Raw genomic sequence first — 22172 nt, forward strand, 5'->3', positions numbered from 1 at the left:
CACAAAGTCAGTGACTTAAAAAGGACACGTGGCACCTGGGAAGTGACACTCGTGACACTCAACGGTGTCTTCTGGCTTCTATGCACACAACATACACATGTTCATATACACCTACACACACACACAAAAAAAAAAAACCTTGCAGAAACAGTTGTTTCAGATAGCTGAAAGAAACAGGTTTTGGTCCTTAAGGGCATTCAACCTAGTGGGGGACACTAACTACCCAGCCTTTGCAGCCCAGTGTGGCAAAGTCAAGATGATAGAGGGACAGGAGGGCAGGAAGGAAGTCTCCATTCACATCCCTGCAGGAGAAGAAAACACGCATTCCCAGTCTGAATGAGTGTCATGCAAAGGAGGAAAGAGGCTCCAGAGAAAGGGGGTCCCATGAAGAAAGAAGCCAGGCTACACTCCAAGGAGGGAGTCTCATGAGGAAAGAGGCCTGAAAAGCAGAGGTCTGGGGGCGGAGTCTTTAGCTGAGTATAGCCCCCACATATATAAAGAGATGTGGCTCTAAGACCACCCACAAAAGCCACAATCCACATGGGTTTCGCTCCCTCATATAAATAGTGCAGTATTAGCATCCAACCTGTATCCATCCTCCCAAATATTTATGTCATCCCTGGGTTACACATAACACTGAATTCAATGGAGACACCATGGCACTAGTCGGTAGGCTGTGCTGTCTAAGGAATATAGACAACAGGGCGGCGTGGGGTGTTGCTGGTGCATGCTAAGAACAGGTGCAAAGTACCACCTGCCATTTTCCATCTGTGGTTGACTGAAGCACGACACATTGAACATGCAGACGGGGGAGCTGACTGTAACCTCAGAGTAAGGAATATGGGAGAGGTCTCCAGAGCAGCCAGAGACCCTGAGGGACATGAAGGCCCTTCACAAAAAGGAGTTCAGGCTCTGCATGATGGTAACAAGGAAGGGGGAACTAAGTTGAAGCGGAAGGTCATTGGTTATCCTATATTTTCCTAATAGCTGAACGGTAAGGTTAAAGGGTTACAACATGTGTCAAGGAAACCGGAAACTGAGTGCTGGGACATGGTCTTCAGGAAAATGTCAAATATGGATACATAATAAAGAATGCAAAATCAAATGTGATGGCATAGTCACACTACTAATAGCTTATCACTGGGCTACTCATAGTTTCTAGGAAGTTTTAAGGACAAATAATAAAATGTTGGGAAAAAAAGGAAAACATAACTCTCTAACTGAAAGTGACTGGAGGGAGAATGAGTCTTTCTGGGAGTAAATGACCCTGGGTGTCCCCCATGTCACCACTGCAGTAAGATGCATGCCTTCCCAACATCCCTGCACTGCACCTGTCTATGCACACACATACACACACACACACACACACACACACACACGCACACTGTTGAGCTGCCCACACCTTATAGCCAGAGAGTCCTGTGCATAGGATCCCTACATTCCCAAATTCCCAAGAACTAGCCTGGGGCCACATAGTATTTAGAAAGACTTGCTGAGACAGAAAAATGCATCACTTTCTCTGGAGTCCTTGCCCCACTGGCTGGAGAGGGACACCTATGGAATGCAAGGCCCACAGAGGGTAGGGGCTGCTGAACACCTCTTCCGAAGGGTCTATCTGAACATGGGCAGCAATGCCATTTCTTCTGCCAAGAGTCTTGTGAGTTGGAGTGTGGCCCGGGCCAGAGGAAGGACTTCTGCTCCAAACCTGACATTGTCTGCTACCAGATCCACTGGAGAGGGGGCACGCTGGCAGAAGGCCTTTTTCCTCCTCCAGATGGGAAGTATTTTGTGCAGTTCTACTACAAAAAATAGCTCAACACTTCAGGCATTCTTATCCACACAACAGAAAAATCATCCACATTAAGGCTCAGCTAGGGCTGGGTCTAGCACGTACGACATGTCAGTTCCCAAGAGGCATCACACAATCCCATCTCCCATGGGTCCGGCTCTCATCTCACACAGTGGGGATGAAATCGAACCTTTCCACAAAGGTAGTTGTCAGAAACTGCACAAAAACCCACTATGATCTGGGACTCGTCACAGCAAAGCGGTGCTATTCTTACCTAACTAACATTTATCCAAAAATGACAGGCTGGTCAGCCGCGCCATCTAAAAATTAACAAAACATTAAAGCTGTGATTAGACAAGAGAGACAGTGATTGAGTCTTCAGAGAGGGGGGCTTGGGCCAGGCTCTCAAATGTGAGTGGAAATTTACAAAGCTGTAAAAGCAGGGAGGTGAACACTTCCATAAACAGAGTGTCTGCAGGCACAGACCTCAGGGATGAGCCTCGAGGAGCGGCGAAGGTGCTGTCCATGGTTCTGAAACATGGTCCACTGGGCACCGTGGCTCCCCAAACCTGGAGATCCTTCTCTCCCCCACCTCATTCAGCACTGCAGGTCCTTGTTGGTTTTCTATTTGGGATGGCTAGAAATTCTTTTAATTTTTTTACATCCCCAAAGAACTAAAGTAAAAATGGCTTGTTTAATGATGGACATCGTCAGCTTCAAATATTGCCCAATCTCCCTTTCAGCATTTTAATTCTCCAAAGGTTGGATATGGGGCCCCTCCCTCAGCTGATGCTGAGGTTGACCACTGGGATCAGTGATTGAATACCATCACTGGTCCTCAAGTCACAGATTCTGGGAAGGCTCCCGGATTCACAAGCAGGAAAGAGAGGAAGACAAAGACCAGGGTAGCTGAGCAGTCGCTCCCACTCCAAGGAAGGGGGTAGGACTTCCTCTTTAAGGGGCAAGAGTGGAAACTAGCTTCACAGAGACCAAGGAGGCCCTATCTTAGAAGAAATACACCTGTCAGAAAATGAACACAAGTGGGGTTGATTTCTCTTATGAAAAGGGGAAGGTGGAGCTGGAATTAGAAAGTTATTAACCCTCCAAATCCTACCAGTGAGCAAGGCTCACATTCGAAACTCCGAACTTCGATAGGGTATTTAGGTGTTCCACACATGCAGAGAGAGAGAGAGAGAGAGAGAGAGAGAGAGAGAGAGAGAGAGAGAGAGAGATCAATGGACAGACAGACGGACAGATCACAGCACAGCACCAGGCCTACTTCCTAGCCTCCAAACTACTCTGGGTGACCTGGTAAAAATTTCATGCTAGGTGCTTTTAGCAAAATTCTTGCTGTCCAGATGTAAGTAACAAATGACATCACTGAAAATCCCCAGATCTCCGGGTGTCAACTCTCTGCAGCAGGTTATGACTTTAATTCCGAATTGTGACAGCCTCCCTACCCCCAGTCACATACACACCCTGGTCAAGCTTTGCAATGGCTGCAGACCAGCCCTGTGAATAGGTTTGACCAGCAAGAGGAGAGACTAGGATGCACGAGACAAGCAGGACTTTCAGACACAGATAATTTAGGCCAGCCCTCTCTAGTCAGCCTCCCGCAGGACTCAAATGACATGTGACCCAAATGAGATGCTTGAAGGAGCAAACCTGACCCAGACAGAATCCCAGAGACAGACCTAGAGGAGCAGTGCCCCGGCCACCCCTGATGTAGTAAACATCACTGTTGTTTTCTGCAGAGTGCGTGGGTGTTTGCTGTTCAGTACAGCACAGCACCTCCGTGAACGAGCGCACAGGCTGGCTGTGGGCTGAACAGCCCAAACACTTCACACTGCCACAGTGGGGCTCCTACCCTCAGTAGCCCCTCCATACCTCCCACCAAGCTGCCTGGCAGCAGCAAGTACCACCACACAGCTGCACACATCTGTTTATTCAGTCACACAAATTATCCTGGTGGCAGCCTTTCCATCCACAGTCAGGAGAGACCCAGGGAGTGGGAACCAGTGTGGGACTCAGTCTAATTAACACCCACTCGCCCTTCCTTTGCCTGGAAGGAAGCAGGGTGGTGTTTCCCTTTTGAGTCAGAAATGTAGATGGGCCCCAGGGAATAGAGCTCAGGCCTGTTTCCATGACAACTACAGCTGTAACAGCAGGATCTCAGGCCCATTGTACTGGTCAATGTTCAGGAAATGCTCAAATGGCAGAATTATGTCTGTGTAAAATGGCACAATCTCCAAAGACCCCACTGGGTAGGTCATTCATGCTGCCTGCAAAAGGTTGCCCTAGCCTAATCCACACGGGTCTCCATTTCTATTTTTAAGTCTTAAATCCCCACAGGAAGCAAGAGTAGTTTCTACAAATGGGGAAACTCAGAGAAGGCAAGTAGTTTGCTTCAAGTCACATAGACAAGAGATGGTTTCAGAATTTGAACCTTGTTCCACTTGGTACCTATACAATAACCCCCCCCCTTCTCTTACTCCTGGGAAATATCTAGGAATAAGGATATCTTCATTATACATGAGCCTCCACCCCACTCCACCCCCCCATTAAATATGTGACACCAGAGTGACTTTCTGAAATACAAATTCAATTGTCTGACCTCAACCCACAACCTTTCAGTGGCATCTCCATCCACAGGATGGAGGGCCCTTCCCGGGTCCTCCATGAGAACCATCATACTTACTTACCTACTAAAGCCATCATGCCTTTGTCTATGACATCCCGGAAGGGTGGACCACTTGCCAGGTCTGCTCAGCCTGCAGATCCTTGCCTCCCCATCCCCATCCCAATGGCCTGGTTCTAGCACCCTGTGGAGTTCCCCCAGTGAGAGGTATGTACCTTTGGCTGCATATTCAGGGTGTTCCATATTTAAGCTCAGCCTTATCTGCCTTATTTCCTGAAGACAGATCCTCCACTTGGTGCTGAGACTTCAGCTTACCCCCACCCCCCTCCATGTCACCTCTGCAGGCTGTGCTCCTCCTCTGTAAATGGAGGCAGTCAGAGCCCTGGCCTCATGGGATTACCTGAAGATCTAGAAGCCCACAAGCTGCCTACACCCTGAACATCAGACCAGGACATCCAGGATTCCAGGTCACACATCTGCATTCAGGCATTTGAAGAAGTAGGAAGAATTTTCCTTGTGTGTTCTTTAAAAATCAGTGTCAAATCATTCAAGTTCAATTTTTGGGTTCATATTGCTACATGTGCCCAGAAATAAAGCTCAGTGAAAAGGAAAAAAAAAGAGGGGGTGGATCCTGTAGCTTTCACTGTCAATTTGACATACCCAGAGCGAGGAGTCTCGTCCTCAATCAAGGGACTGCCAAGATCAGACAGGCCTGTGGACGTGTAGATGAAGGGTTGTCTTGTTAATCGACGTGGAAGGGCCCAGTCCACTGTGTGTGGTATCATTCCCTGGGCAGGTGGGGCTGTATCATGAATGAGCGTGTGGGTGAGCCAGCACTCAGTGTACCTTCATGGTTCCTGTTGTATATCCTTGGCGGTGTGTGAGTTCCCTTGTAAGAGTTAACATTACATAGAGTAGCAACCAAACCTGCCTTTGATTTGCCGTTCTGGCTCTCGTCCTGACTTCCCTCAGTGATGGACTATGACTTGGAAGTGTAAGTCAAACAAACCCATCCCTTCCCTAAATGGCTTTTGGTTAGAGTGGCTCATCATGGCAACAGAAAGCAAACTGGGGCAGAGAAGTAGAGAAGCCAAACATGACGCTGTTCTTGGCACAGAGAAAGGATAGAGGAGGTGGTGTAAGAAGAGGAGGCCCTAGTGTGGAAGAACAGCTTCCCAGTGTTGAGAGCAGCAGGAGAGAAGAGCACTGGGTCATTTATCATGGGCACTTCACAAAAGAAACACCTGCCACCCAGAACTGTCCCAGAGCTAACCCAGCTGTGTGTGAGGCGGTGACCTCCTGTAACTGTAAAGATTCTAGGAGAAGGCATTCGAAATCCCTGCATGAGCCAGGAGAATAAATCATGTCAGACATTTTCTACACAAACACAGAAAACCGCCCCAAGTTTATAAGATTCCCTTCAATGCAGAGTTTACAGAATGCAAATATTTGTGGAGATTGCACTAGGACTTGAGCCTTCAGGATCTGTTATGACAAAAAGCACCTTTCTGCTAAGGAAATAGCTTGATGGTAGAGACCTTGCCTAGCGTGCCTGACACTCTGGGTTCAATCTCCAGCAACACGTATGCCTGCACATGTGTGCATACCAGCCCGGTCTGAGGATAGGGACTACATCCCTTGAGCAGCCATGTGCTTGCTCTATGTGGTTTGGTTCTGTATCAGATCCACTGAGTCTTCCTTGAAACTGACACCAGGTTGTTACTGAGTCAAGCCACTGGGAGTAAGGTCATACACACGTGTCCCCACTTGAACGTGAACAGTACTGAAAATGGTGCTGTCCAGTGTGAAAGCCAGCAAAGCCCCCTGGCAAAGCAGATCTGTCCTCTCCTTACTGCCAAGGTTCCACTCTAAAAAAGCCCCCATTTCTAAAGCCCTTAATGCTGCAAACTAGCCCAGAGCTAAGCCCAGACAGACCTTAAGGAAGGAGAATCCATGCAGGGGCAGCTAAAACTCACTCAGCCGAAAAGTATGGCTTACCGTGTGGATTCCATCCATCCCCACACACAGTAAGGAGTCCCTTAGGTGACTGGCAAATGAAGGGGCGCTCCTGAAGAGAGGCTGAGGAGGAGTGACTCTCCCAGTCCTTTGTGTGCTTATGGCAAAGTGGAACGTACAGACATGAGGAACTAACCAAAGAGCTCACAGCTCCCACCCCGGGAATAAGGGTGCTCCTTAGAGAATAGATCTTGCTGGCAAAGGCAGAATGCTAGGGAGAGCGATCCTACCCAAGGAGGGAGCACCAGGTTCCTACAGCAGAGGGCTGAGTAAAGTCTATGGGACTGGGGAGGTCACACAGTCACAGGCACCAATGTTTGCTCTTGCTTTCTGATGTGTGTATGTCATGCAAATGTGTTCGTGTGGACGCGTGCCCGTGTCCATCAGATAACGTTCATATGGAGAGTGAGACAATGCTGTGAGCCGCCTTTCTCAATTGCTCTCCATATTCTTTAAGATCGGGTCTCTCACTGAATCAGTAGCTCATGGATTTGGTTAAGCTGGCTGGCTAGTGAGCTCTGGGGATCTGCTTATCTTACTACCCAGTGTCTTCCCCTCTTCACCCCTCCCTCGCCCGAGCTGGAGTTACAGAGGTGTGCACCACACCCAGAATTTTCACGAGTTAGGGATACAGACTCAGATCCTCATGCTGCGTGGCAAGCATTTTACTCACTGAGCCACCTCCCCAGCCCCACTTGTGTGTGCTGAATCACGTTCCCTGTCAAGTATCCCAGCTCCCACCCCACGGTGTGAACCACCAACCAGCATTGATTCATAGTTGTATTAGCTTAGAGCAAACCTTGCGATCTAGACATCATACCAGGGAAATGGGGTTCTCAGCCTCTCTAACCAGGAAATATTGACAAATAGTCTAAAACCCAGAAACACTCCTGAAGCGTTTAAATAGCAAACACCACCAGCTAGGTTGGCAGCCATGTTTCCTTATCTCAGAGGTTCTTAGCAGCAATGACTGCACAGATTTGCCCTTCAACACCATCCCACTGTCTGATGCCCTGACCTAGTTCTTCTTGGTCCTGTGGGAAGGAGGACATCCTCTGAGGCTTCTTTGTCTTGTCAGCACCAGATGCTTCATTTTTGCTCACAGCAACAAACCAGGCTCTACTCAGCACCTGGGAGTGCTCAGAACTCTAAGACAGATGTTGTTAAAACACTCTGTAAACTTTGTCGCTGACCCACAGTTCAGTTGGTGATGGTTCCAGCACACCACATCACTCCCAGGGGCTGAGAAAACAGCTTCCATTTTTCCTTTCTATAGTGTCTCTTCCAGACCTCTACATGGTTCCCTCTCTACACCTGACCCTTGCCTCACACCGCCATGCCAACCTATACTGCTAACTGCCCTTCGAATCAACGCCACCTAAGAACAATCACTGTGCCTTTTCTCCATCACACATATATTCCCATAACAAGGTCGGCATTGGTTTCAACAGATGATTATAAGTATCTCTTCGGCACCAGAACTGGCCCATGAAGTCCTCCAGTCACCTCCAGGAAACTGACTTCAGGTTTACCCCAACTTGAGGCTCAGCCCTATGACTTGAAATATGGCATGATATATATGGTATACACCATGATGGGGCAGAAGTTGCTAAAGGCCTTTTAGGTGGCTTCCAGTTGGCATGTTCTGCTCCTCCTTCAGCCTGGTCTCAATGTGGAGAGATACATGAGGCAGATGCACCTTCTCATAGCAGCAGAGGCTGTGGCATGCACTGGATCTCAGTGATTTGTACTATTGTGCAACATTGACCGATACTGGCATGCTCTGGATCTCAGTGTTTTGGACTATTGCACAACACTGCCCCATGGTGATCGTGCTGACAGCTACCCCATGTGGTGTTTACTCAGTGCAGAAACAATTCTCAGCACCTTACATGGTTTTTCATCTAGTGATCAGGGGATAGGGCCCCATGGTGGCTGGTATTATGAGTCTTCTTTTATAGATGAGCATAGAGAAAAGTTGATGAATGGGGAGACTGTGTGGACTCTCAAGATTCAAGCCCAGAAATCCTGACTTCAGAACTGTCACTGTTTTCTTCTAAAACACCATCTTTCAGTGCTTTCCTATGACCCATAGGGCTTCAGAATTGTACACTGTAACATTGAATCTCAACCACCTCACCTATTTCACAGTAAGAAAAGGAATTCAATATCTAAGAAAAGGAAATGACTTGCCCAGAATCAGACATCTCCTTGGAGTCTGTGTAATTTCTTTTACCTAGGGTGCACTCCAACCTCCACAGTCCTAAAGCATCCTCAGTTGCCTGAAAATTCAGATCTCTCTCAAGTCCCTCACCTTCTGATTCCTTTGTGTAAAACTCTTCACCTTCTTTTGGTGACGATTCTCTCCTCCCAACACAGATCTCATGGGTGCTGTTCCATCTTTGTGTCCAGCAATCAAATTCTTATTCATGCCTCTGTGAAACCCATGAAGCCTTCTGTGGCTTCTAGCCAGTACCACGGCCTGGTCCTTGTCTTAGAATTTTCCTGGCATGCTCTGACCCAACTTGTCCTTTAGCTACTATTAACTTGTCTCGGATGTGTGCACTTTGTCACTTTGATGGCCAACTTGGTAAGAAAACCTGCACAGTCACTATTTGAACAGTACTAGTCGCTAAGGTGAAATTCAAATTTCTGTTTCTTCGGGGTGAATGAGTAAGGAGCTGCATCTGACCTGTTAGATACTTGCTATGTGCTAGGAACTCTTGGGAGTATTACACTGAATGTGTACCATAAGCATTGGCCAAGTTCACTTTGTAACGAACCCATGAAGCAACTGATACAAGGAATCATGCCTGAAATATCAGAACTGTTACAAGGAATTCACGCCTGGAACCTCAGCACTTGGAGACTAAGCAAGAGTATGGATAGTAAAGGTTAGCCTGAGCTACAAAGTGAGTTATAGAATAGCCTAGGCTACATACAAAGTGAGATCCTGCCTCAAAAAATTTTAAAAAATTCAAAGGATGAGTGTTCAAAACTGGTGGATCACTGTGCTGTGACACCACCCTGTCACTTCTGTGTTCCTTCTGGAAACCTCCTTAAGAATTTGGTTTTATTGGTATGCCAAACTTTGTTGACTCCCCAAGGGAGGCCTTGCCCCTCTAAGGAGTAAATGGGAATGGGATGGGGGGAGATGAGGAAGCAGGAGAAGAGGAGAGAGGGGAACTGGGGCTGGCATGTAAAATGAAAAAAAATTAAATAAAAGACACAAAAAAGAATTTGGTCGTAATAGAAATATTTTTTTCTTCGAATTTGGCTCACTTCTTCCTGCCCATAAACTTTACATTACTGGGGTTTCTGCTTCTGTCCTGGATGGCAGGAACTCAGATCAGACCACGGTGGCCCTGGTGTGCTGTCCTCTGCTCCTCCTGGGTCCTTAGTGCTGGTGTGTGGCTTCCAATTGATTTTCCAAATTGTGCAAGTATCCAAGTCCTTTGTGCAAAGACTCAGGGGATTAGTGAGCACCTATTCTAAATGAAAGTCCCCTTTGGGATAGATAGCCACATGCTTCACAGGTTTGCTTTTTTTTTTTTTTTTTTTTTTTTTTTTTTTTGGTTTCTCTTTTCCCCCATAAGTTTTATATTAGAGTCACAACTCCAGCCTAATATGAGTTTCTTCCCTGCCTTCACTGTTTGATTAAACACACACACACACACACACACACACACACACATTTTCACACCACCATATATTCACATATACAAAGACACACCACAAAATGCCCACCCCATGATTTTTCTCAGCAAGCAGAGCAGTCCACTCACTCTGCCTGTTTGAATGTAAACTTGAACATGAATCTTTCCTCCTTAGCCCAGTACAAGAACCTTGACCTGCCTGTGCATACCTTCGAACCTTAGTTTCCTCTTTGGGAAGCAATGGTGATTGAGAACACACCTAGGCTACCCTATTCCCATGGTTCTAAGATCCGTGTGGAAGATGATAGGAGTCAGGTAGACTACAGCAAGAGCTGCATGTCCCATTGTTAATAACAACCAGAAGCACTATAGCAAGCTCCCTTGACTTCCCCCTGCATACAGCCGAGCAAGCACACACACACCCTGTGGCTTCTCCGGGAGCTCAGAGCTTCTGCAAGGCCAAGGAGCCCAGTGCCTTTGTTTGCTCAGAGCCACACCCAAAACACTGTACTTGCTAAACACAGTGGGCACCTGTAAATAGCTTCAGCTATGTTAACTCCCCCCTCCCTGTCTGTGCTATTCATTACAGAAAAATCCACCCATGAGAGAGCTTCATCAATATTTTATCTAGCCCCTGGGGATGGAGACTAAGAGTGTGTTTCCCATCCTCCTTCTCCATCAGGCCAACCTGTCCATCATCTCATGAAGGATTGGGATGCTTAAAAGAAGAAATGACTCCAAATCACAGCCAATCAGAGTAAAGCATTTTTCTAGTTCCATCTCCATGTCTGTCCATAAGGTGCATGGCCTGTGTGCCCCTGTGCTCCCTGTTCTAGTACACATCTCTGGATTCCCCACTGAAGCCTAGGTCTCCATCACTGTGGATCTCTCCCCATCAGAGAGATTAATAGGCCCATGGGGTGACACAGCACCCTACAAAAGGGACCTGAGACTGCAACTGTACTCTCTGCTTGCTTCTGTGTCCTGAATCTTGAGCCTTCCTGCACCTCAGGCTTCTCCTCAGGCTGATTGAAGCACCTTTGGCTTTTCCAAGGTTTGCTTTCAGTGTGCAGAGAAGCCACACGGCAGCAAAGGTGGAAACCCATAATGGCTTTTCTCCTGCCTCCTCCAAGAACCACCTCCTTTGACCCTTGTCCTCTACATACCTGCTGAAGTTGCCTGCAGACTCCTTACTCCCCTTCACTATACCTACCATTTATGACCATTTATGAATTGGATGTCAATTATTGCTAACTTGGGAGCTAAGGCCATTTCCTTCCCACTGTCCCTATGTCTGGCAGAGACCAGGCACTTATTATAAACTACCTAGTGACTGCTGGGGAGCAGGTGAGGGCTGTAGCGTCTAGAAAGCCACAGTGGCATTTTAAAAGGGGACCTGATCCCCATCACAGTCCATGTACCATTAGCAAAAGGTCCCCATGTATAGAAAGGGTTCTTACCTTCCCATCCAGCCTCTAAAGCTTGCTATTTCCTCTTAAAACCACAAATTTTTGTGGTTGGGGCAGACAATGTGCTTCAAAGGAACAAGTGCCTTCTCATAGGCCTTTTTAAGTATCTGAGATACCCTTTCTGCATCTCTCCTCACCACACTCCTTGGAACCACTCCTGAGGTTAGCAGAACATCTCTGCAATTGTCCCACAGGTTAATCGTCTACTTTGCATAAAGGATTAAAGCAGCAGACAGGCCAGCAGTACCCAAGTCTTTCATAAGTCAAGGGTGCCAACACACTAACAACTCTGCTGGGATGGTCAGACTGCTCATGAGTCTTGTGGGGGTACCTGCTAAGGATATCAAAGCACTGGGGCTCAAAAAGCCACCATTGCAGGACACATACCCACCAGCCATCTGGTGTAAAGGCTGAGCCCTTCATCTCTATTGCAGAAGGTCACAGTAGGATGGCCCTGCAGCTCAACAGACTGAGAGCCAAAGGAATGACTCCAAAGGAGCCCTTTCCACAGACCTGCCTAGCAGCCATCTGTTGAACTTCAACCTGAGACACTGGCACCCTCAAGCTTAGATCTGTCAGGAGCACACAACACAGAGGGACCCAAGCTATTGACTCATTAGTGCCTGCACCAGGCCCACCTTATCACCTGCCTCAATTCCCCCGGCAGGGGCCCAAGATCAGCAGGCCTTCCCACAGGAACCTGCTCAAAAAATCCCAGGCTTTCTTCCCTCGTTGTCTCACAAATGGCCACCACATTCCCTCCAAGGACCTCTCGTATCTACAGGGCTTACAAAATGGATAGATATGGCTCTGCCTCCATCCCTTGGAGTCGCTTCTGTAGGTAGGAACTCAGTAGAGTTCTGCTGGCTGAAGCTGGGTTCAGGAGGGGTGAAAGCCAGACAGGGAACCAAGATTCCTCCCACCCTCTTTCTAACCATACTCACAGCCCACTTTCTAGCCTCTCCCTGCTTCACAGCAGCGCTTCCCTGAAAGGACCACCCTAGGACCATAAAACTAGCAGGGTGTCACATTTGACAGCTCCCTAGGAAAAGTCAGCACCCACCTCTAACCAGAAGCTGCCCAGCAGGGGCCCTGGAGCTGCCCCTGAGTCAGAACCCTGCATGAATCAAGCTGAGTCTCCACCCTCAAACCTCAAGATTACCCCTGGGAATGCCAGGTCTGGGAATCCCACCTCCCAGCACCTAGATGCTCCAGGATTGCCACCCCATCTCTAAGCTGCCATCTCTGGGCAGCTGTGTGCTGTTTCTAACATCAGGCAGGAACTCAGTGGAGGATGTAGCTTCTGACCTCATCACCCTTAGCTCCCAGCCTAGACAAAGCTTAGAGATCAGGGCTCCTTTGTTTCCGGCCACACCCAGGGACACAGCCCAGATGTTCAGCCTACACTACTACCCCATTTTCGGGCAGCCTCAGCCTTTGCGGTTAACCCTTAAGAAGCCGCAGCTGCCAGTGTGGATCACTGGGTTATTTTTAGCTGCAGTGAGACATGGGAGAGGTGCCTCTCCATCATGGCGCAGCTCCAATTCCGGCCTTCCACCTATCAGTAAGCAAAGAGTGAAGAACCACATCTTTTTCCTTCCTCTGCAGGCTGCAAGGTGCAAGGGAGGGGTGCTGCAGGAACCAGGTGCACTAGGCCAGGCACACCCTCTCCATCCTCGCGTGAGGCCGAGGGAGGGGGCTGGGGCCCCGCGCCCCTCCCTCTTTTGTTCAGCTCCACGTCCTCCCGGCCACGCCATCCTCCCGGCACATCCCGCAGAGGGAGGGGGCTGCACGCCCGCAGGGAGAGGGACCGGAGCCTCCAGCCCCGCCCTGCCATGCGGGGCTCCCCCTCATTGTCCCCAGAGGGGGAGGGGGCGGCCTCGGCGAGACGGGCCCCGCCCCACTCGCGGCGACGCAGGAAGCCTCCGGGGGCGCCCCTGCTGTCCCCCCACGGGTCTGGACCCTGTTGGCGACCACCCCCAGGCCAAAAAGCACCGCGGCAGGGCGGGGGCGCTTACCGTGATGTGCGGGATGCTCTTCTTCCCCTGATGAGACATGGCCCCCCTGGAGCCCTCTACCTAGCTTCTGGACCTGCCGGCTGTCTGACGCCCCACCCGGCTCTCTCCCGGCGGCACTACTCGTGGGAGCAGCGACAAAGGCCCAGAAGGGATGGAAGAAAGGACAGAAGCTCGGCGACCACCGCTGCCCACTTCCCGCTGCTCGGCCCGCCGCCGCTGCTCCGGCTGCCTGCACCTCCCGGCTTGGCAAGGAGGGCGGGAGGAGGAGGGAGAGGCAGGGCGAGAGGAGGGCGCTGAAGACAGACAGCTCCTCCCGGTGGCGGCAACAGAACCGGATTCGCCCCTCTCGGCTCGAACCAGGAAGCGCTTCCCTTCCGATCTCCCCCACTCCGCCCCCGACCCCCGCCCAGCGCCCTCGCCTGAGCCCCGGCCTCGCTCGCGCAACCAGAAGAATCTGCTTTTTAGTGTTGTTTTAAAAGCAAGGATCGGCCTATGGGCGCGCGGGCAAAGGCTTTGAGCAAAGCCACAGGTGTCTCTGAATCTCTGCAGGTAACCTGTGCTTGAAAGGGATTGTGGACCGGGAGCCAGCACACTCTTTAATTTCTTGAAGCATCCTTGGCCCTTCAGGGTCGCGCTCAAGGACCCCGCGACCCGCAACCCGCTCCCCGCCACTTCTTTAATGGTCTCTGTTTCTCCGTCCCCTGAATGGGCCTTTTCCATATCCAAATCCAAGCCTTCCTTCACGCTGTACCCTTGAGTAGTCTACCTTGGTCAAGGTGTACTCTTTTATTCATTTTTCCAGGCCCATTTCCAGGGTCTTCACCTCTCTTTTTACCCTCTCCATTTTCATTCCCGGTCAGAGGCATTGCAGCAAAAAGGACTAGGTTAGCCCGAATCCATGGGTAACGGGCTCTGACCCTTCCGCCGCCGCTCTCTCCTCTCAGTGTCCTGTCATTGTGACCAGTAGCTTGACAGGGAGTGTTTGGAAAGCTAGAACTGACACCAGGGTCTCTACAGCTCTGGGAACAGGGAAACAATGCGGTTTTCCTGCCTCTCATTTGAGTATTCAAAACCCTGAGGGCCCATAGTGCCGATGTTGCTCTGGAAGAGGTAAGAAAGAAGGCAGGACAAAGCTTGCCAAACTTCACCAAGAGAGGACAAAAGATGGAGAGGGAGCCCCAAAAGACCTTAAAGCACTGGGCAGCTGCCCCCAGGCAGGAGCAAGCCATTTCCCTGCCAATGAGCTCATTTCCTGCCTGCACAATTCCCTCCACTGACCCCGTGCATAGACACTCTCCTCCACTTCCGGGTTGCCACGGAAGGTGAGGCGTGAAAAAAAATCTCTGGACCCTGATGGCACCTGGCATCCTACACCACAGGGAGAAAGGCGGTTTCCTAGTCTGGTGCAGGAGATCAGGTGGGGGTACAGGCTCAGAGAGAACAAGTTTACATCTGGGAACACACTAAGCCACGATTTCCCCTTTTTACAGATAAGAAAACTGAAGCTTGCAGAGGTAAAATTCCACACATATACAGAGATATAAATAACATATCTTAGCTGCCGCAGGGCAGTGTCCGGAAGCCAGACCGATGCGGGTTCCCTGCTCATTAAGTCCCTGTTCTGTGGCTCCTAAATTCTCATTAATGACCGGAAGCTGCGGATGGCAGCGGCATCCTTCCAACTGACGCCTGGATTCCCATCCTCAACACTAAATAATAGGTTCCAGCACCCCGGCATTCCCTAGGGTCAGCCAGAGGGGTCTAGGCAAGCAAGCTACCGAGAGGGACTGGGCCACGTGCAAGTCAGAGGGAGGAGTCATGTTCGCGACTAGCCAAACAAATTGCTGCTCCCAAGCAGACTTTGAAGGTACAAAGCGCCGCAGCCACCGGCCTCTGGCAACTGCAAATGTTGCGCCTGCGCTGTAGAAACCTCTCCTCCCTCCCAGAAAAGAGCCTTATGGCCGGGGGAGGGGCCCAGGCACCCTATGCAGGAGTGTTGAGGACAGCCCCGATCCCCAGCCCTCTGCAATCCAAGCCCTGCGGTCTCCAAAAAGTAAAGGGGCCGCGAGCTCTTTCTCTCCACAGTCCCCACCAGGAAGTGCTTTGGGAGAAATCGGACCAGTCTTTTGTCCAATCCCTAAGAAGCCTGAGAGAAAGGACAGAGGGGACCCAGGAGGGAAGAATACAGGAGCAAGTGAAGCAACCAGAGTCCAGAAATACCAAGGCACATCTGCCCCGCCGGCCATGGCAGAGCTGAGGACAAAGCTGGTGAGGATGACCCTGACCACCACCGCCAAGCCAAGGTCAGTTCCGAACCAGGCACAAAGAGCATTCTCCTGCTGGGTACTCCCGTTGAGGGAAGCTGAGAGAACAGCCACTCTCGGGTCACAGAAGGAGACAGCTTAAAGAAGGTGAAACATCTCGGCTGGCTCCAGGTGGTGGCTGGGTTTCGGAACCCTGAAGCGAGAGATCCTGTTTCCCACGCGAGGTTCTACTACCAAGGAGGAGATAAAGGGATAAGGAAACCGAGGCTTCAGCTAGTTCTTTGCTCCTCACCCCTCAACCCCTGTCTCCCACTCCCAGGCCCCAGATTCAGGACCACGGAGAGCTCCCAAGCAGGCGTAAAAAGCCAGAGGCCGGGATACCATCCTCAGACCAGTCCATTTCCTTCTCCAAAACCCTAGTACAGATTATAGTCCTGTTCAAGATCTCCCTCCCTCTTGCTTCATTTTGTGCCTCTTATAGCGCTAATGGGAAGAGTTAAATAACTAAGAATGATAATAAAACTCAGCAGCAAACATTTATTGATCAATCTTTACCTAGAACTTAATTCTAGAAATGAGTCCACAGCTCGCCTCAGCCTGGGAACTTCTGGAGGGTGGGGCCAAGATGCCTAGCCAGACCAGCCAGCGCTCAAGGGAGAGATCCTAGCGTTATTCCAACTTCTATTTCCCAGGCACGTGGCTCTGACCTCACCCACCCAGTCCAGGACTCTTCTGTCAGTCCAGCCGTATTCCCTGGCAAATCGCAACTTAGGGAAGAAACATATAGGGCCCAAGCCCTGGCCGTGCCTTTCCCTGATATCCCTCCCCACTTTGAGAACTCGGGATTCAAATTCCACATTTCCTTCCAGTTTGCACATTCAGGAGTGTCCCTGGATGATTTCTAACTGACCGCCACCCAAAAATCATCCCACAGGGAGGGTCGGGATGCAGTCTTATGAGCAGAGTCATTTGGTGAACCTCTCCCAGAGCCGGGTGAAGCGTAAGCACTCCACAATCACTGAGGAGAGAATAGATGTTGGAGGAAGACAGAGAATGCTCCCTATTCACAGAATCCAAGAAAGAGAAATGAGGCTTAAATTAAATTTACAGGTCCCTTAGCGGCAGCTGCAGCAACTTACTTCCCCTCTCAGAACCTGATTCTGGCGTTCTAGACCTGAGTGATCCCTCCAGAGTCCAGAGGCTATGCTGGCCAACCCTGGCCTAGCGTACAACCTCTCTGAACCTCTTGTTGAATAAAATGGGGGAAGGGCCATTGCAGTCCCCCAGACCCTGGTGACAGCGGGCCCTAGCACTCGCCCTCGAGCTGCCCAAGCCCTGGGTCTCCAAGGGCCCCGCCCCCTACGTCCGGTCCACGCGCCCCGAGGGTACCTGGCCATTGTCCCGACCGAGGGGCAGGTCGCGGGGCGCAGGGCATCGGATGCGCAACGCCGGTGGTCTGTCATCACGATCGCCTGGCGAGCTGACTGCAGAGCCAGAGGGCTCACTCACATCGCTGGCGGTGTCCTCGCTGCCGCCGGGACACGGCAGGCCCACGGCGTCGGGCCGGCCAGCGCTGCGTGGCGTGCGCGCGGAGCCGCGGCGGCCCACGCTGTAGGCGTCGAAGTCGATGGTCTTGTTCTCGTAGGCGCCCTCCACAGCAGCGAACATGCCGCCGTACTTCTGGCGAGGGGTCTGCGCCGCGCTGCCCGGCCGCGCCAGGTACACCGGCAGGTCGTCCTCCGTGTTCCACGCGCGCCGCCGTTCCGCCATCCCCGTCCCCGGCGGTCAGCCCTCGCCACCGCTGGCTCCGCGCTGCGCGCCTCGGTGCGGGCCCGCGGCGGCCCAAGCGCGACTGCGGTCGGGCAAGGAGGGAGGGAGGGAGGGAAAGGAGGACTGGGGCGTGGCCCACGAGGGGCGGGGTCTGGGCGGGGCGGGGCGGGGCCTGCGGTGACCGGGCCGCCTCCACGCCAGCTACAAAGGACCGCGGGGGCGGGAACCGCGGCCGGGGTGGAGAGGGTGGTGACGTTCTGGAGCCGCAGCACGGAGGGCGGGCGGCGAAGCGGCAGTGCCCTCCATACACCCGACTCTCCGCCTCCTGAAGGAACACAGGGTGCGGACAGAGATGGGGTGGGGGCGATGCGCGCGCGCACACCACACACACACACACACACACACACACACACATACACACGGTGAAGCTTCACCTCACACACCAGAGTTGCACGGGCATGCTAGTACATACCCAAATCAGGTACCTTCGCGCTCCCTTCAGACAGTGTACACACCATGGGCACATATACACCAGAGATTCTCGCTGTCAGTCAACCCCACCCATCAAAAAATCAGAAGTTAAATGAACTTGCATGCACAGTCAGAGGTATTCACATCCAACCCCCAATTGGCTTAGACAACACTACTACACTGATTGCCTAAGAGGGTCTGGTAGTAGTGTAGGTGCTGGGGACTGGGCTAAGAGTGTAATAAAATCCTGTTCTCAAGGGCCAACATTCTAAGGGGAAATGATACAGGAATGCAGCATGCAGAACTCAGGAATAGGTCCCTACTGCACAACAAGGGGGTCATGTTAGTATTAACTCCCGGATGCTTGTATATGAACCAATGACCCACACGCGTGTTGGATACAGACTCCAAATGACACCTCTGGCTGGACAATTTCCACACAGTACCAAAGGCAAACTCACAAAGCTCCTCCACACATACCAGCCTGTAGACAGGGAACCCACACACATCCCCACCAGAGAAGTGGGAAGAACTAGACACACAGACAGCAGGCAATCATCGGGACAACAGCTTCCATCTATGGGCAGCTACCGCATGCTGAGTACAGTCCACTCTAGATATGCCTGGAACTTGAAACCTGGAGATTTGGGGGCTCTTCTAACCAGGAAGAAGTGTGAAGACTAGGGTTTCCCCTCCTCAGAGGCCAGGCAACAGTCACTGTCCCCTTATTTATTCATGACTTTCTAGTCCCTGGGGACCCTGGAATCTCAGCTGTGCTTTCTGGATGGAAGACTCACAAGCTGCCAGCCCCCTAGGCAGACAAGTCCAAACTGGCAGTTAGAATTGGAGGGAAGCAGTAGGAAGCCTGATTCAGCATCTGTCCTTTAGTAGGCTTCAGGGCGCTGGGAGCTGTCCCTTCAGCATCCCCACAAAAGGTCACAGAACTCTGTGAACAATCTTAGAGAATCCCAGATCAGACAGACAGCACAATGAAATGATTACTGCGATGACAGCCTGAAGACTCTACATCAGCTGACACCTTGTGTGCCTTGGAAGCCTGGACCAAGGCAGTCTGTGCTGCAAGTAGGGTCCTTCAGTTGTGGGACTGAGGAAACGGAGAAGCAAACAGTTGTCTGCCCGTCCCACTTCATGTGGCTGTCTGCCCCTGTCTGCCTGAGACTTCATGATCATCCAAGGTCAGTGTACAGTTGGAAAGTTCCTTCCTCCTCCACTCACCCATACTTGACAGGGACCAATGCTGGAGACACAGGGAAGCATTTATAAAGTCCTTGGACTCAGGAAGAGTCTTTTCAACAGTCACCATTTTGGGGACACGGTCTCTCCAGCCTTGTCGATGGTGCTGGAAACCTTATTGCTTTTTAAGAAAATATTAGGCCTGGAGAGATGGCTTAGAAATTAAAAGCACCTACCACCTTTCTTCAGAGGACCTGAGTTTGATTCTCAGCACCCATGTCAGGTGGCTCACAAGTGCTTGTAACTACAGCTCCAGGAGAACATACACCATCCATTTCTGGCCTCTGTGGGCACCCACAAACACACACTCACACACACACACACACACACACACACACACAGAGGGGAGAGGAGGCACACACATCACACAGATACATAAACAAAAGTAAAAGAACAAAATAAATCTTGTAAAGGGAATAAAGGAAGGGGCTGGAGCGAGGACTCAGCAGTTAAGAACTCTAACTGCTCTTGTTCCTACACTGTCATGGAAGCTCACCAATGCCTGTGCCTCCAGTTCCAGGGGACATGACACCCTCCTTTAGCCTCTATGCTCTCTGAGGTGCATGTGGTGCACATAAACTCATGAAGAGTCACACACATACAAATAAATGAATAAATTTTTAAAGAAAGAATAAATGAATAGATTTTTAAGAAAGAAAAGAAAGCCCATTCCCTCAGGAGAAAGAGCCAGCCAGTTTGTGAATGCAGAGGATGCAATGGGAGGAAGCACTCATTATGTTCAGGCAGAAGCAAGGAAAATCAGTTTTCACTTACCGAGTGTTTACCACCTGCCTGGGGCACCCTACCAACAGGATGCTTGGTGCGCCACCCACCCACACTCCCACCCCCACCCCCGCAAGCCTGAAGGTGCTATTTTAGCCTCATTTTCCAGATTAGGAAAATGTGGCTGAGAGATTAAATCCTTTGCCTAGAGGCACAGATGGCAAGGAGACTGTTGGGATGCTAAAACATAGTCTCCTGCTGAGGCTGCATTCTAACCATCAGCCCTTTCTCTCCCCAAAATGTCTGACTGAGGTGGTCCCTTGGGAGAGAAGAGAGAAAAGGATGAGGGAGGTACTGTCAGATGAGTGTGGACGTGGGAGTTAGACTCTTGTCCTTAGTGAAACCTTGGTCACCCAAGACAGCTTTTGGGCGCCACTGTGTGGTCACTGTCTGGGCCAGTCATCTCTCCTTCCTTCCTTGCAGAACGGAACACCAAATGCTGGCACTGTGTATTCTTTGTGTGCTGGTGAATGGTGCTCTACTTTGTGCACCGCTGACTCCTTCAGCCATGCCAATGGCAGCTTTGCCACCTCCACCTTTAGGCTGTTGTGCTGAGGAGGCCACATTGTAAACCTATCACTCGTGTGCTCCAGGAAGAAAATAGGTTTGGACACCCTCTAGTCAGGTTTGTCGGAGGCCTTCCTGCCACATCTCTTTAGTCAAAGTCAGTAAGGTAAGTGGAGCAGATAAGTGGAGGCAGAAGACAGAGGCAGGAATGGAGCTAAAAATGTTCCAGTAGCAGTCAGGGAGCTGGGGACAGTGGCTGGCAGAGGACATCCAGGATGCTGCATCAAGCCCATCCTGTGCTAGACAGCTATGACCTCTCCGTCCTCCAAGGAAAAGTTGACCTAAATTAGCGACACCATAAATGTGAGAAAACCCAACCTTGAACTCACCATGGAGACTGTGAAGCCTTCCAGGGCACTGAGAGAGAGGGACATGTCAAGAGGGTAGCAGAGGGGACAAGGCCAACTCCACACAAAATAAATACCAAAATACAACTTGTCAAAAGAATGTTTTGTTTGGCACAGTAGTACACACCTTTAATCCCAGCCCTAGAGAGGCAGAGACAGTAGAGTCTGTGAATTTGAGGCCAGCCTGGTCTACATAAGTTTCAGGCCAGTCAGAGCTGCATAGAAAGACCCTGCTGGGGAGCGGAAAAGTTTTTGGAAAATGGAACTGCAATTTGTTGTCAGGGGTGTACTGCTCTTTGTCAGTCTTCTAGCCAAAGTGATGGGCTCATCTGAGACGTGAGAAATTCAGAGCGGACAGGGGAGCTTCCTGAAGTGAGCCAGAGATACACAGCCAGGCCAGTATGAGCCACAGACTCAGAGTTCTAAATACCTGCCTTTTTTTGGCTGCTCCCACCCAGAATACACTGCACAGAAGTAAGCTGCCCAGTGATGTTCGTACAATCTCTCGGACCCATGTATTAACCCACATGCCAAATGAGGATTCGGGGTGTTCTTAAAGATCTGGAGATGAAGAGGATGTGGTAGAATATCTTGGTGGAAACAAGAACAAGAGGCTGAGGGACAGAATGAGATGGTGATATAACAGCAGAAGCAGAGAGAATGTATGCTGCAGCCCTGCCCTTGAAGATGCAGGAGGGACCCCAAGCCAAGCCAGGCAGGCAGCCTCTCCATGGAGGAAAAGGCAGGAATATGTATTCTTCTCTGGAGTCCGAAAGAAATGCATCCTGCCAACACTTTGATGTTGAGACCCACTTCAGGCTCTGGATGCCAGAATTAGAAAAGATGTGGGTGCTGGGGGGTGGGATCTCATACCTGTAATCTCAGCACTCAGGAAGTAGAGGCAGGAGGACTTTGGGTATAAATGTAGAAGTGTTGGCTTTCGCCATTAGTCTCTTGGCTAGAAGAAATTAACATGGAAGTAAATGTTAATTTACTTCCCGTTGTTTGTACTGAGTTGATTGGATTCACAGGAAAATAGTTTATTTCCCACCAGAAAAGGAGAGTCCTGAACTCACTGCCTTTTTACATTAGACCAGGACTTCCAAAACTCAGTAACGATCACCAAACAC

General features: G+C 50.6%; 1 protein-coding gene across 2 annotated transcripts in view; it reads right to left on the reverse strand.

The window, feature by feature from the left end:
• The window catches only part of Crmp1 (collapsin response mediator protein 1), a 52535-nt gene extending 34841 nt beyond the window's left edge, over positions 1-17694 (reverse strand). The window contains exon 1 of one of the 2 annotated variants that reach the window (XM_085691961.2): positions 17240-17694. In XM_085691961.2, the coding sequence (XP_085548087.1) occupies positions 17240-17620 (381 nt within the window). In that variant the 5' untranslated portion in view covers positions 17621-17694. Of the gene's footprint in view, positions 1-13586; positions 13790-17239 lie in introns of those variants that run through there. The other variant, XM_048415125.3, reaches the window with a different exon arrangement.
• Positions 17695-22172: the final 4478 nt, after the last annotated feature.

The sequence above is a fragment of the Myodes glareolus genome, chromosome 8 (assembly GCF_982192425.1).
Source record: "Myodes glareolus chromosome 8, mMyoGla1.1, whole genome shotgun sequence".
In the NCBI taxonomy this organism is placed as follows: domain Eukaryota; kingdom Metazoa; phylum Chordata; class Mammalia; order Rodentia; family Cricetidae; genus Myodes; species Myodes glareolus.